Source organism: Procambarus clarkii, chromosome 66, assembly GCF_040958095.1.
Source record: "Procambarus clarkii isolate CNS0578487 chromosome 66, FALCON_Pclarkii_2.0, whole genome shotgun sequence".
Taxonomy (NCBI): domain Eukaryota; kingdom Metazoa; phylum Arthropoda; class Malacostraca; order Decapoda; family Cambaridae; genus Procambarus; species Procambarus clarkii.
Genome location: NC_091215.1, coordinates 16916760 through 16933932, shown reverse-complemented (window position 1 = coordinate 16933932; position 17173 = coordinate 16916760). Strand labels below are relative to the sequence as shown.

The 17173-nt window shown below is 43.8% G+C and overlaps 1 protein-coding gene across 4 annotated transcripts in view; it reads left to right on the top strand.

The window, feature by feature from the left end:
• The window catches only part of LOC138355119 (uncharacterized), a 154086-nt gene that overhangs the window by 90749 nt on the left and 46164 nt on the right, over window positions 1–17173 (top strand). For all 4 annotated transcript variants that reach the window (XM_069309823.1, XM_069309819.1, XM_069309820.1 and 1 more), the window contains exon 5: window positions 15245–15353. In XM_069309823.1, coding sequence (XP_069165924.1) covers window positions 15245–15353 — 109 coding nt within the window. The remainder of the gene's footprint in view (window positions 1–15244; window positions 15354–17173) is intronic.

Sequence of the window (17173 nt, the reverse complement as noted above, 5' to 3'; positions counted from 1 at the left end):
ACTTGATGGCTAGCACAGGGAGTGTGAAAGCTTGCATACACAAGCCAATCAGTTGTGTAATTCATTTGCATATATGCAAAGTACTGTTAAAGGTCTATATGTCAGAATAATGACAGATGTAGATGATAATGATTATAGATGATAGATGATTAGATGATTAGGCAGTCTCCGTGGTGTAGTGGTAAGACACTCGCTTGGCGTTCCGCGAGCGCTATGTCATGGGTTCGTATCCTGGCCGGGGAGGATTTACTGGGCGTAATTCCTTAACTGTAGCCTCTGTTTAACGCAACAGTAAAATGTGTACTTGGATGAAAAAACGATTCTTCGCGGCAGGGGATCGTATTCCAGGGACCGTAGGATTAAGGACTTGCCCGAAACGCTACGCGTACTAGTGGCTGTACAAGAATGTAACAACTCTTGTATATATCTCAAAAAAAAAAAAAAAAAAAAAAAAAAAAAAAAAAAAGTGACTACATTCAAAGGAAAATATATCTTAAGTGAAAGCCAAGATATGGTTAAATAAATAGCAAATTCTACACCGTCGCCAGTGTCCGGACACATGAAAACCTCCAATGCATTGGTGTCCAGCCAGGTGGGCAATACAGGCTTTACAGTTCCAATAAATTATGTAATTCAGAGAGATGCATTGATAAACATTAATGTTTTATAATTTAAATACAGATACAGTAAAAACTTTGTTTTCAAATGTAAATAGCTGATAAGTTAGCCAAGGAATCTGCCTTTAACCCTTTAATTGCGCAACACATCATATGATGTGTTGAGTGACTTGCAGTAACTTGCACTCTACATCATATGATGTATTGGAGTACCGCGCAAGATTTGAAAGGCCCACGGGGTAGAGGGGGACTTCCATACGCTGCCCAGGGGCTATAGTAAACAGCCACCATTTTGTAAAAAAAATCCAGCTCACACTACCATCGCGTAGGAGGTATCAGTTACCCAGCAGCCACCATATCGAGCACACGGCCGAACGCTTCCCGGGCGCGCACCACTCAATCACTCGCCCAAGAGCAAATAACCAGTGAATTATTTTCTGATGGTGAGGAAAGTGATTTTGATGACTCTGACCTTGATAAAGACTACACACAATTGACTGATGATGATAGCATGGACAGTGAAAATGAGATACAGCCGCCTCCCATGGCGAGGCCTATACGCTCACCCATGTCACCTTCCCCATTGTCTACTCCAATTCACCCTCGACCACACAGTTCCTGTGCTTATTTAGAGTCTGAGGATATTTTCGGTGATGAGTCAGAGGAAGGTGACTCTTTTTCTGGTTTTAGTGAAGTGGAATCAGAACATAGTGTTACCGAGCCTGGTGCCAGTACCAGTACCAGTGATGTTACTGGCCGAGAATTTGTCGCATCAGCAGCGTCTCGCCCAGCCAAGCGCCACCGCATGGAACATGAGGCACCAAGAGCCTCCTGTTCACGTAGCGGCCGTACTGTGTGTAGATGGGCTTCAACTCCTGGTCCACGGTGTGCATCGTTTCCTCGCCGTCGTGGCTCTGTTGCATACCCTGCATCTCGTAGGACACCAGGTTGTACTAGTGTGGAGTAATGGTGCTGATTTTATTCCTCAAATTCATGCCTTTGACAATAAAGACGTTGGGATTACAGAGCTTTTCCCTGATAATGGAGAGGATATGAGTAAATTGGATTATTTTAAAGCATCCTAGGATGAGCCGCTCATGGAATATATTGTACACCAAATGAACCTTCATGCGGCTCATCTCATTAGAAGAGAGAACAGAATTTTCACGATTGCAACGTTGGAAAACCACCACTGTAGGTGAAATGTATGTGTTTTTAGCAATATGTATGTTGATGAAGCACTGTGTCAAACACGCTATCACAGATTACTGGAGCAAAGATCTGACTATTCCAACACCCTTCTTCGGGAAATATATGTCCCGAGACAGATTTCAGATACTCCTCAGTTGTCTGCATTTTGCAAGTAATGAGGGCCAGACAGAGGATGATAGACTTTGGCGAGTGAGGCACTATATGAATGAAGTGATTAGAAAGTTCAGAAATTTTTACGTACCAGCACAGAAGCTGATGATTGACGAATCCCTTGTACTTTTCAAAGGACGTGTTTCATTCAAGCAGTTTATTCCCTCCAAACGAAACAGATTTGGATTGAAATTCTTTGTACTGTGTGACTGTGAAACAGGATACGTGTTACATATGATTCTGTATTCAGCTAGCGATGCAGACATTCCCGGTAACAACGAACATGGTTTCTCGGGTAGAGTGGTGAAGTCACTGATGACACCATGGATGAACAAGGGCCACATCTTATACACAGATAATTACTATACAATTCCATTGCTAGCTAGGTTCTTGATTGAAAATAGAAACGGATTGGTTGGCACAGTAAAGGCACGAAGAAGGGAAATGCCAGTGTTTGATGGTGGACTTGCATTTGGTGAGTGCCAGCTACGGAAATATGATCAAATACTCTCGGTACGGTGGAAAGACGAGAGAAGTGAACCTGCTGACAACCGTTCATGAGGGTACAATGGTGAACAGTGGCAAGGTGCACCGTGTAACAAAAGAACCAGTATATAAGCCAGATTGTGTTCTTGACTACAATATCAACATGCGTTTGATTGATAAGGCTGACATGATGGTTGGGACTATCGAGTGTGTGCGGAAAACATTGAAATGGACGAAAAAAGTGTTTTTCCATCTTGACATGAGCATGTTGAACTGCTATAATATGTATCTGGTGAAAACTGGATGTAAAACTAGTTTCCGTGCATTTGCTTTTACACTTGCAACACAGTCATTAGCAAAGTTTGGTAAAGATGTCCCTGGCATACAAAGACCAATCGTGAACCCAGTGTTGCAGCATGCTGCAACACCCAGGCTCGCTCACATAGATGCCTTTCAGCAACACAGATTAAAAAATTTGCCACCAGCTGAAAAGCGTGCAATAGGCCAACGTGAATGCATAGTATGTAAAGCAACAAAAAGGAGAGAACAGAAACGTAAAATGGTGCAAACATGGTGTGAAGCGTGTGCAGTTCTATTGTGTGCTGTCGACTGCTTCATTGACTATCACTCACTCCAAGAATTCTAAATGTGCAATAATAGTGCAAAAACCTATACATAGTTTGTGTGTGTGTGTACATATAATAATGAACATTGTGATTACATAATATAATGGAGTAATGGAAAACATTTGTGTGCGCATGTGTATACTCGATGTATGCAACATTTATTGACAATGATTGTGATATAACATTGTGCAACACAATTAGTGGCTAATATTGCTAATAAAATAGGCCTAGACACTGTAAATAATAACGCGAAAATAAATTCGGGTAACTCTGGCTGCTTGAAGACTGCGTGCGATACCTCTGGGACGCACTGTGCATGAGCGAACATGCAAATAGTGACGTCATCGCCCATCTTGTCGGCTCACTTATGTCGCCGGTAAGTACAATTGATTTTTTTTTTTATTTTTCGCGTGGTCAGGGAACACGACTTAACAGGTTAGGAAGAAAAAAAGATATTTTTTTTTTTTGGGTATGCGCCTGTGGGTTACAAATGCTAAATAGCCCAGAGCCACACAAGGGTTACAGGAGCTGTTGAGTGTAACCTTGGATTGTTAATAAGCAATCTGAGAGTAGCAGTACACCGAGAACTTCAACAAGATCTTGTAATTACCTAAGTGTAGTTACAGGATGAGAGCTACACTCGTGGTGTCCCGTCTTCCCAGCACTCTTTGTCATATAACACTTTGAAACTACTGACGGTCTTGGCCTCCACCACCTTCTCACCTAACTTGTTCTAACCGTCTACCACTCTGTTTGCGAAAGTGAATTTTCTTATACTTCTTCGGCATCTGTGTTTAGCTAGTTTAAATCTATGACATCTTGTTCTTAAAGTTCCAGGTCTCAGGAAATCTTCCCTATGGATTTTATCAATTCCTGTTACTATTTTGTATGTAGTGATCATATCACCTCTTTTTCTTCTGTCTTCTAGTTTTGGCATATTTAATTCCTCTACCCTCTCCTCGTAGATCTTGCCCTTCAGTTCTGGGAGCCACTTAGTAGCATGTCTATGCACCTTTTCCAGTTTGTTGATGTGCTTCTTAAGATATGGGCACCACACAACTGCTGCATATTCTAGCTTTGGCCTAACAAAAGTGGTGAACAATTTCTTTAGTATTTATTGAACATCTGAGACAAAGTGATATCGACACCAGTAATTCCATCTATTATCATACTATCATGCAAGAGGAGCCACACATCTATGGTTCATCCAGTAAAATCAGCAGACTTTTAGATGTTAATACAGTACTGCTCGGCTTAGACTCGGTTACAAGTATCTCTGCGAATTCTCATTATCTGCCGATGTAGAGCTGACCAAATGTAAACTGTCAACAAAATTATTCGCACACCCTCCATCACTATGTGTGATGGAGGGCGAAAAGATATGTAAATTCAGAGACAATTCTTTAAAAAAAGGTGAAGTTAACGTTAAACGTTAAACTTTAGGGGCCTTGTAGCCTGGTGAATAGCGCGCAGGACTCGTAATTCTGTGGCGCGGGTTCGATTCCCCGCACAAGGCAGAAACAAATGGGCAAAAGTTTCTTTCACCCTGAACGCCCCTGTTACCTAGCAGTAAATAGGTACCTAGGAGTTAGTCAGCTGTCACGGGCTGCTTCCTGGGGGTGGAGGCCTGGTCGAGGACTGGGCCGCGGGGACACTAAAGCCCTGAAAGCATCTCAAGATAACCTCAAGATAACGTTCAAGAAATGTGTAAATATTTTGTTTAAAATGGACTTGAAAAGAGATGCTGCAGTGTCAGATGATTTCTAAATTATCCTGGTTTCTAGGAACTGTGAGCAGGGGTCTGTGAAAACACTGTCTCCACTCTTAAACACTGCAACTAATGTGCTTATATGAATATATGTCACATACACTTATTTTATACCACACATTTAATTTGTACCTTTAGTTTTCTATTGTTCATTTACATACTCAATGAAACTTGCAATATCTACATTCAAGGTAGGATTCCAGAAGCAGTTAACCCTTAAACCGCGAGAGGTCCAAATGGCTTCAACACCCACAGGTGCAACAAAAAAAATTCCAAAAAATTATTTTGTCTTATAAAAGTGTTCATTTGTGTTCCCTGATCTCGGAAAAAATAACAAAAAAAATCGTAGGTAGCCTATTTTAGCCGCAATAGGGTAGGGAAGTCTGGCCAAAAACCAGCGTTGAATGTAATGAAACGCCATTTTCTGGGTGAGCCCCGGAGGCTCCCTGGAGGTTATCAGGCTAATGTATATTAGACCGGGACATTAGCTAAGGAGTTCAGACTTACCAGGGACCAGCGCCAGAACCTGGCCCCTTCATAGAGGTTTCAGGGAGCAATGGCCTTGGAAAACCCCCTTGTGGTTGGGGTTTTCCTTATCCACCATCGACTGGGGTTAGGCACCCAGAAGGGTAGGCATAACAAAACAAACCCCACATGGTAAAAAACTAAAACAAAAAACCGAACAGAGAGGTAGAAACTCCCCACAATCCCAAGGAAACAAGCAAACATCACACTTTACTGCCGCGCCGATCGTCCGCGCAGCCCTCCCCGCGCCAGCTGCCTAGCATCAGTTCTTAAGCTAAGCTTCAACCAACGTGAAAAAACCGCCGACCGTTGGGAGGGAGGGTTGCCAAGGAGCCTCCGGGGCTCACCCAGAAAATGGCGTTTCATTACATTCAACGCTGGTTTTCTGTGGGGAATCCCTATGGCTCCCTGGAGCTTCATACCCTAAGAGAAGGAAAAGACGCACAGGAGCAGACGCGCACATAAAGAACGAGCGGCCAGGAACCTATGCGACCCTCAAATCCTCGCGCCCAAAATGAGCCCTAGACATCACCAACACAGCAGTGAAAGCTGTAAACGTCTGAACAGCACGGGCACAAGGATAGACCGCAGGCTGGAAGACCTAAAAACTCTGCGGATGACCTAGGTGACCCGAGCTATGAAACAGGGAACTAGGGGAACCGGATCAACCCAAAGCACATCCCAGACACGGTACGCAGGTAATGGTAAAAAAGCGCAACCGGACAACACAGGAGCTGACTCAACCGTCGCCAGAAAGATGGAGAAAGGCTGCAAACGTATAAACCTACCACCAGTACAAAAGAGCAGAAACCTGAACCGAAGGGGCTACCACAAACTGAGAAGATAAGAAGGCACCCTGATCAAGGACCAGGACGGCTCAGGCGACGCATGAGCAGGCTGGAGGTGAAACAAAACACGAGAAAGCGTACGAAAGGGGGCAGATGTGACGTCCACCCCGAATGCAAGCCGGATCAGCTCCGCCAGCGCCGCACAAAACGAGGCGACAGTGAGAAACATCTAATAACTGTAGTCCTGAAAACCCAAGAAAGGACAAGACAACCCGATGCGAAAGAGAAGACAACCTACAAAGAGCAAGAAAAAGTGCATAGAAACACCAGGAACGTCATACTGTTGCCGAGACGAAGCTCGCAGGTGGGACACCATCAACAAAGCCACCTGATCACCACAGAGATGGTAATACCCGCGTCAAAATACCAGACGTGAAGAACCGAGGAGAAGGCCGAACCAGTCACGTACAGAACCAGTCCGACCTGCTGAAAGAGGCGGAGCCATGGGAAAATGCCCCTGGCATCGTCTGAAAATAAAGCTGGGCTGGCCACCAAGGGACCATGAGGACTACTCTCTTGGGAGTGGGCTCCAACCGAGCCAGAACCCGAAGCAACAGCTGGACCGAGAGAATAGGAACAGGTACCCCACCTCGTCCACCCCGATGCGACGTCGGGGTGGACGTCGGTGGATGAAAGGCATCCACAGTGAACGCCTTGCAGGCGGGTAAGGGCACCACATAGAATGGGCAACGCATAGACCCCGCCGACTCAAAGACGTCCATGGTCAGGAGTCCATACGTCCGGCAGAGCCAACGAAATGAGTCGGCGACGACTGGCCAATCCGCTAACAGAGGAATGAACAGAGACAGGCTGTCCGCCAGGATGTAGGACACACCCCGGACATGAACCTCATGGTTAGCCAAACCCTGAGAATCCAGCAAATGACCCACTCGAAGGGACCAACCCCAAAGGTAAACACCTAAGAGAAACCCTGTGGTTCCAGCAAAGAACCGCCAGAGAACAGTCCGAATGAAGCTGAATGGTAGAGCACCGAGTGACCCAAACCCTCCGAAGCGCAAACCAGACAGCCATGAACTCCCGAACCGTGCTGTGAGCCTGATGGACACAGACAGACCCCACCATCCCCGGTCGACCTGGTGAGCACTGGTCACAAAGCCCCAGCCGAGAGATGACCCGTCCATGAACATATCGAGCAAAGGCTCGGGAAGGTGCCAAGGCACGGAACCCCGAAAACCCCAAAGAGGAAGCTGGTGACGCAGCATCAACACAAGATCCCCGGAGGAACGAACCCAACGATTGCAAGAGAGGCGGAACCAAACAGACACCAAAGCCAAACCCGACCCTGCGGGCAGGGTCGGGTTTTCTGGATCACCAGGAAACCAAACCCGGCGATCTGGAAAAAAACCCACACCTGGCGAGCAGACAAGCGGACCGACTGGGAGCCCACACCAGCCAGTCGTCATGGTTGGCCAGATACCGAATCCCAAGCAGACTCGGATAGGGCACCAAGATCCGGTAAAGATGTGTAAATACACCAAGTGCCAATTACAAACTAGGGAAGGCAACAAAAGCGGCAAGCCTGAAGCCCCACCACTAACTAACTAGTCCCGGAAAACTGGAGAACATGCTATGAATTGACCAGGAGGTCCAGGGCCACCATCCAGGCACCCGACCCCAACAGAAGCCGGACCAGAGACAACAGTCCTCCGGTAAGGGCATAGAATTCAAGGCGCACACTGAACAAGTTCACAAGAACCGCAGATTCGCCAGGCCTGTGTCTGCATGGAGCAGACGGGAACCCCAGAAGGATGGGGAGGATCGACCACGTCCAACGCACCCACTAAGATGACATGACGAAGCGCAGGGGAAGAAGCCCAACTTGCCAGCTCTGAACCCCCCAAAGGGGAAGAAGCTGTCTGCTGCCGTCACCATAGGCTGGAAGACAATCAAAAGCGCCCACTAACTGCGGGACCATGGGAGAGTCAACAGAGCAAGCTGCTCCCCCAGTGCCCCGTCAACAGCGAAGGGAACAGAGCCCCTTCCAAAAGAAAAAGTATACATACATACATATATATATATATATATATATATATATATATATATATGCAAACAAGCCTGAATGGTCCCCAGGACTATATGCGAATGAAAACTCACACCCCAGAAGTGACTCGAACCCATACTCCCAGAAGCAACGCAACTGGTAACTACAGGGCGCCTTAATCCGCTTGACCATCACGGCCGTCAAAAGGAAGTGATAGCCGAGGCTATTTGAGCCACTTCCCCGACGGCAACTCGGATGGTAATCTTGGGCATAGCATTTCACCAAATCACCTCATTCTTTGGGGCACACGTGAGGAACACAAATGCAAACAAGCCTGAATGGTCCCCAGGACTATATGCGAATGAAAACTCACACCCCAGAAGTGACTCGAACCCATACTCCCGAGTTGCCGTCGGGGAAGTGGCTCAAATAGCCTCGGCTATCACTTCCTTTTGACGGCCGTGATGGTCAAGCGGATTAAGGCGCCCTGTAGTTACCAGTTGCGTTGCTTCTGGGAGTATGGGTTCGAGTCACTTCTGGGGTGTGAGTTTTCATTCGCATATAGTCCTGGGGACCATTCAGGCTTGTTTGCATTTGTGTTCCTCACGTGTGCCCCAAAGAATGAGGTGATTTGGTGAAATGCTATGCCCAAGATTACCATCCGAGTTGCCGTCAGGGAAGTGGCTCAAATAGCCTCGGCTATCACTTCCTTTTGACGGCCGTGATGGTCAAGCGGATTAAGGCGCCCTGTAGTTACCAGTTGCGTTGCTTCTGGGAGTATGGGTTCGAGTCACTTCTGGGGTGTGAGTTTTCATTCGCATATAGTCCTGGGGACCATTCAGGCTTGTTTGCATTTGTGTTCCTCACGTGTGCCCCAAAGAATGAGGTGATTTGGTGAAATGCTATGCCCAAGATTACCATCCGAGTTGCCGTCGGGGAAGTGGCTCAAATAGCCTCGGCTATCACTTCCTTTTGACGGCCGTGATGGTCAAGCGGATTAAGGCGCCCTGTAGTTACCAGTTGCGTTGCTTCTGGGAGTATGGGTTCGAGTCACTTCTGGGGTGTGAGTTTTCATTCATATATATATATATATATATATATATATGTCTCATTGAATATGACCGCATATTCTGTATTTACAATCTTCTGATTTAGGGCTTCTATCCCTCTAACTATTTTCTTAGCATCAGGGCTTAGCTGAAATAGGAGTTCTCCAAAACTCATTTTTGTAATTTCAAGGTGAAGAAAAGAAGTGAATTACTATAGAATGTATTACACTTATTTATACAATTTGCACAACGTTTCGAACCTCCATGGTTCATTCTCAAGTGAAAAGAATTTTCAGGACTGGTTGATTTTATACCCGCACTAGGTCAGGTGATAAGGCAATAAAGGTGAAAACATGTGGGGATACATAAGGGATAAGTGGGGGGTGAAACATAAGAACATAAGAATAGAGGTTCACACAGCCACACAACCTATAAATTATGTGAGAAATTTTTAAAGAATTCTGACAAAGAAAGGGATCTAGGGGTGATTCTAGATAGAATACTGTCACCTGAGGACCACATTAAGAACATTGTGTGAGGAGCCTATGCTACACTTTCTAACTTCAGAATTGCTTTTAAATACATGGATGGAGAAATATTAAAGAAATTGTTCACGACTTTTATTAGACCATAGCTGGAATATGTAGCGGTTGTATGGTGCCCATATCTTAAGAAGCACATCAACAAACTGGAAAAGGTGCAACGACATGCCACTAAGTGGCTCCCAGAACTGAAGGACAAGAGTTACGAGAAGAGGTTAGAGTCATTAAATATGCAAAAACTAGAAGATATAAGAAAAAGAGGCGATATGATCTCCATGTTCAAAATACTAACAGGAATCGATAAAACTGATAGGGAAGAATTCCTGAGACCTGGAACTTCAAGAACAAGAGGTCATAGATTTAAACTAATGAAACAAAGCTGCCGGAGAAATATACGAAAATTCACTTTTTTTTAAGAGTGGTAGACGGTTGGAACAATTGAGAAGGTGGTGGAGGCCAAAACCGTCAGTACTGTAATTTCAAAGCATTATATGACAGAGTGCTGGGAAGACGGGACACCACCAGCGTAGCTCTCATCCTGTAACTACACTTAGGTAATTACACACACACACACACAGGGTACACATGTACATGTACATATGTACACACACACACATACACCTGAAAAGGAAATTACATGCCGTCGACCAGTGGGCAGAGAGCACCACACCGACCAGGCGAAGAAGGCACAAGAATGCATCAAAAGGCCCACCTCGACGACAAAACCCCAAAGTCCCAGCACGACCACAACACGTGTCAAGACCCAAAAAGATCAGTCTGCAAGCCAGGAAGACCCCAGATCCCCAGAAGGCAGAACTTGGTCACACACGAGGAAACAAAGCCCCCTGAACCCACAAAGGGGGCCCCAAGAGGAAGGAACTGCTGGAACGAAACCAAAGAACCCAAAGGAACCCGGAATCGAACCAGGGGGAGCCCAAACCACATTTGCCGGCAGAGATACACCAAAGAAAGGCAAAGCACAGCCCCCAGACAGAACCCCCAGGGAAACGGTCAAAACAGACCGAAAACCGAGGGACAAGGTGTGGGAGCAAGCATAAGAGAGAGGGACACTGAGCCCAAACCCTAGGGCCCAGACCCAAAACAGACAAAACGGAAAACCCGCTGTAAAATGAACACTCAAACATTCCCAGAGGAACATAAAATGGGCAGAAAATACCAGAAAAGCAAAGAAATGACAATAGGAGAATATAACCCCTGAAAAAGGTGAAAAACTCACCCAAGACGCTCGCTTGCACACCCAGGCGCATGTAAACAAACCGCAATGCCGCCCTGGTGGCCACACCGGGAAACTGGCAGAAGAAAATGGCCACCATAAAAGGGGGCTGTGACCGACGCAAAAGATACAGAAATACGCCGGCAAAAGTGGGAAGCAAGCAGACTGGATGGGTGAAAAACTCTGCCCAGAAGCAGAAATCCAGGCAGGGTCAAACAGCTCCAGAACTGCTAGCAGGCATTCCCCCACAGCCCCGGGAACCCGCAACAGAGGCCCCGGAGCAGAGCCGTCCTCCAAGCCCTCCGCCCTTAAAAAAAGGAAGAGTCCGTGGGAAAGGCTGCAAGAAAGGGTCGCTGGTAAGACCCAGAAGCCTTGGCAGGAGGAACAGGCTCGAAAACCTCTGTCTCCAACCTGAGCGGGGCAGCCCCACGATACCGCCCGAGTCTTGACTCCAACTAAACAGCGCCCCGACCCTGAAACCTGCAAACGGTCTGGAGCCGGGAACAGGGAGGGAAAGGGGCGAACAGCATCTAACCAAAACGGGGCGGCCCCGGGGGGCCCCCGGGTTTTTTTCCAGTTTACAAACTTTTCCAGTTTGTGATGTGCTTATTTTTTTTTTGCAGTAATATTATTCAATAGTGTGAATTGTCATATATTTATATAATAAGATGTATGAACCATTGCTGTACTCAAAATTATGGTGTGCATATTAGTGATTCAATTATTATGTTCATAAAACAATAAACAAATAGTTTTGCTGTGATTACACCATATACACAGGTTAAATATAAGTATCTGCATGTTTTGCTCACCATAACGAACCACTAAGTTGGTATTGTGAGTCAAAATGCAACGAGGAGTGACCGCCACACACACCAGCCAGCCACTCGCTGCCACTCCCTCAACAACACCTCACTCGCCCTCATTCTCCTCCCACAATACTGTTTTTGCATATATTCACTATACACAGACATTATATATAAGTATTTACATGTTTTGTTCACAATAACTGTACATCTAAGCGTGTATGATGAGTAAAGGCACAATGACGTAGCTACTCACTCAGTCAGCTGGTGGTGGCCGCCCTCAAGGTGAGACGCACTAATATTTCTACTCCAACAATATTGTTTGTGGTGTTATTACACTATATACACACATTATATATAAGTATCTACTTGTTTTATTCACCATACCTGTACAAATAAGCTGGTATGGTGCCCAAAGACCATAGTGGCCATCAGTAAACAACATGACAAGTCGTACAGACGACGCACCTCTCTCACCAAAATGGCGGCTCCCAACCTACTCCTATTACTGTTATTATACTATATACACACGTTATATATAAGTACAGTGGCACCTCGACATACGATTGCCCTACTTATGATAGTTTCGAGTTACGATGTAAATTTCATCGAAAAATGACTCAACATCCGATGGTGTCGTCGACTTCCGATATTTGTTGGTACACGTTCGGGTCGGCCGAGCCCGTGGTTCCCAGTCACACGGTCGACCTGCCTCAGTTTACTACAGCTGCCCGCTTAGTGATGATCGCGCCTATTAGAATTTCCGCTTTTGTGGTGATTTTTTGCATTTTGAACATTAAAGTAATTATTATATATTACGCCATGAGTCCCAGGAAAGTCAGTGGTAAGGCTCAACATATGAAAACCCATGTAAGGATGACCATAGAGCAGAAACAAGAGTACAGAATGTCTCTTCCTCAACAATTAAGAAAATGTGTGCAGCATGGGAAGAATTGCAAACCTTTGCTGAAACGACTCACCCAAATCAAGCTGCAGTAGGTTTTTTTTTTTTTTGAGATATATACAAGAGTTGTTACATTCTTGTACAGCCACTAGTACGCGTAGCGTTTCGGGCAGGTCCCTGGAATACGATCCCCTGCCGCGGAAGAATCGTTTTTTCATCCAAGTACACATTTTACTGTTGCGTTAAACAGAGGCTACAGTTAAGGAATTGCGCCCAGTAAATCCTCCCCGGCCAGGATACGAACCCATGACATAGCGCTCGCGGAACGCCAGGCGAGTGTCTTACCACTACACCACGGAGACTGTCATTGCCTTAACCTATTCAATGACACTGTGATGCATCATTACAGACACATGTTAAAACGAAGGGAAAAACAAATGTCTCTTGACAGATATGTAATGAGACTAACAAGCACTGAACCACAACCAGGTCCTAGTGGTATTCAGGCAAAACGTAGGAGAGAGAGTACCCCAGAGAAAACATCACTGCCTGATGTGATAATGGAAGGGAACTCCCCTTCCAAGCAGTAACAACTCTCCTCCTCCCCCCTCATCACCATCTTCCATATGCCATCAAGAGCCCTCCATAAAGGTAAGAGAAACTTTGGTACTGTATTGTAGTTAGAAAAAAAACATTGTATTCAGTATAAAATGTATTTGTATGTTAATATTTTGGAGGGTGGGGAACGGATTAATTCAAATCCCTATATTTCTTATGGGAAAAATCGCTTCGACTTACAATCCGTCTCTGGGAACGGATTAGGATCATAAGTCGAGGCCCCATTGTATCTACATTTGTGTTCACCATAGCGAACCACTAATCTGATATGGTGAGTGCAGTCAATAAAAGTTGGCCACAGAGAGTCAGAAGACGATGTCACCACCCTCCCTCCCACAGCATTACTATATACAGTGGTACCTCAGAGCACGAGTGTCCCTGTATGCGAGTTTTTCGGAATACGAGCAGGATTTCCTCGGAAAATGTGTCTCGGAAGGCGAGGGTTACCTTGGAACACGAGTTTTGTTGATACGTGTACAGGCCGACTAGCGCATCGTGGCACGGCGATCGCACCTCAGTTTACCAGTGTCTCGTGCCCAGTGACTATCCCACCTGAATTCTTCACAAGGATTTACAGTTTTTTGTCGGTTTTTTGGCCATTTGAGCATAAAAGTTGTCATTATATATCTCACCATGGGTCTCAAGAAAGCCAATGGTAAGGTTCAACCTAAGAAAATAGCTGTGAGTAGAGGCAGTAGAGGATGTCCCTTCTTGATTGAGAAAATGTGTGAAGTATGGGAAGAACTGCAAAGTTTTGTTGAAAAAAACTCACCCAGATAAAGCTGTAGCAGGCCGTTGCATTGACTTTTTAAATGACAATGTGATGTCTTAATACAGACAAGTGTTAAAATGTAGGGAAAAACAAAGTGTCTTTAGACAGATTCTTAGTAAAACAAGCAAGTCCTAGTGGTATGCAGGCAAAATGTTCCAGTGTGTGCACACCAGTGAAGTCCTTACTGCCTGATGTTATAATGGAAGGGGACTCCCCTTCCAAACAGTAACACCTCTCCTCCTCCCTCCTCCTCACATCTTTCATACACCAACAGCAGTCCTCAGCAAGGGTAAGTAATAACTTGAACATAGTTTTGTAGGTTTTTTTAGATGAATTAGGTATAAAAATTTAGTTTGATGTGGGTTTTTTGGGGTAGTCAGGAACGGATTAATTCATTTCCCATTATTTCTTATTGGGAAATTAGCTTTGGAATACGAGTTTTCCGAATACGAGCCGTCTCCAGGAACGAATTAAACTCGTAAACTGAGGTACCCCTGTGAAGTAAAGTAAATTTCATTCAGGAAAGTACATACATAGTTGATTTACAAACATAATGTTGGATGATTTATAGATAGAGCTAGTACATACAATACCTAAAGCCACTAGTACGCATAGCGTTTCTGGCTATTACTGAATTACATTGAATTACATTCAGTGCTAGTTTATTTTTAAATAAAGTGCACTTGAGAGGATGTGTATTGACTTGATACCAACATATTCAAAGATTTTAGTAAGGGAGATGAGTGTTGTCCAGGACTGGAGTTTGTTAGTGATGTAATTGCTGCTTTATGTTCGGTAATTAGGGGGTCAAAGGTAATTTTGGGTTGTAGATTATTATTATTATTATTTTACAAATTAATGATAATATGCTTGGTTTTAGCTTTAGTAGGTAAATATTGGTTTTATAGGTGAAAATTGTTATAACTATTTTAAGGGCATTTTTATGAGCTAAAATTAATAACAAATGCAAATGGTTTATTTAGTTTCAAAGCAAAATGAAAAACAATGCTATTATGTATGGTAGATCTAATTTGAATTGATTTATTATAATGAAATAATTATATTTGTAAATACTTTCCTTACAGAAACAAGCCACCCATACTGCCTTGTGCGGGTTTCAGGAAGTACAGAGACATTCAAAACTCGAGTCATTAATAGCACTCTTATGCCATCTTGGGAGTCACAGTTTTCCACGTAAGATGTTATATATATGTTTTTGTTTTTTAGTGTGGTTATACGTGTTCTAGTTCCGTTTCTGTGTATTTTCTAAATTGGTCTGTACTTTATTCTCCAAATTGGTTTACATAGCATTGTACTCAGACAATTTGAATGAATTACCAGCTAGCATTGTTAAGACTAAAAATTTTCTAAGTTTTAAAATTAGAATAGATACATGAATGAAAATGGTTGGATCTACACAGGACCATATTTTTTATTAACATGGTTAGGTATACACAGGAATGTGCTGCTACCCTATTCTATATGAAGGATTTCAAAATGTAGATTAAGAATTATCTGTGAGTTCATCTTGTATTCATATTTCACGGGATGGTTAGTCATACATGAAATCACGAGAGAACATTAAATGCATTCTGCCCTTTGAGTGTCGGTGACTGCTCTTCTGCCATCCACAATTTCTTGAAATATTGCAGTTTTTACAACAGAGATTGCAGTGCCTAGATCTAATTCAATTTCAGATTTACATGCAGCTTTAGCTGACTTGTCTGTGAGGGACAATACCTATGTGGGATGGTATCCATACTAACGAAACTAAAATTCCTGCTCTGTGTATTAATGATGTTAATAATATATGTTATAATACTCTTAGTATCTACACAGAGAGTAATCACACTAACGTGATGTGTCAATGAGAAAATCAGTAGGAGCCGTGATGAGGGTTCAAACCTATATCATAATATGCATCATTATGGAGTCAGAGGTAATACCTTAAGTCAGGGTAATACCTTAAGTCAGGGTAATACCTAATACCCTGCAATACCTTAAGTCTTACCTTACTGACAGGCTCCAGTACGATTCTGTGAATAATTCAATTTCTCCCACCCTACCCATCAACATTGGTGTTCCTCAAGGCAGCATACTTGGCCCTCTCCTCATTCTCATCTACATTAATGACCTTCAAATGCCTCCCAACACCTCAAACCAATTCTATTTGCTGAAGACACAACCTTCATTTACTCCAGTCCTGACTCCCTTGCTCTAAATGTCACAGTGAATACTGAGCTAAATAAAGTCCATCTCTGGCTAACTGCCAACAAACTCACCCTCAACATTGACAAAACGTAATATATTTTGTTTGGCAATAAATCCTCAAATCAAATATATCTCAGGATAAACAATACCCAAATTTGTAACAAAGTAGATGGCATATTCCTTGGCGTTCTCATTGACAACAAGCTGAATTTCCAGGGACACATTCTAAATACAGTGGTACCTCGAATAACGAATTTAACCCTTAACATGCTAGGGGTATAATATCCTTTTTTCCCCACAGGCACATGTAATTTTGAAAAAAAAAAAAAATATTTTTTCTTCCTAACCTGTTAATTTGTGTTCATTGATCACGGGAAAAATAATAAAAAAATCGTAAGTGGCATATATTGCCCGCTATAGGGCGGGGAAGTCTGGCAAAAAATAGGTGCTGACTCAGCGTGCGTCCCAGGCAGTCTGTTGCTCGCCAGCTGTCAGGCCGGAGTTGCCACAAAGAGATAATTACCTAATTATTTCAATGTCTCTGATTGATTTTTCATAGTTTTTTTTGCTGTAATATTTTTCAATAGTGTGTAGTATGATATATTTATATAATAAAATGAGTGAATCATTGCTGTACTCATAAATATGGTGTGCATATGGTTGATTCTATTATGTTCATCAATCAGTGAACAAATACTTTGTCGGTTATTACACTATATACACAGGTTATATATAAGTATCTGCATGTTTTGTTCACCATAACGAACCACTAAGTTGCTATTATGAGTAAAAAAGTAACGAGG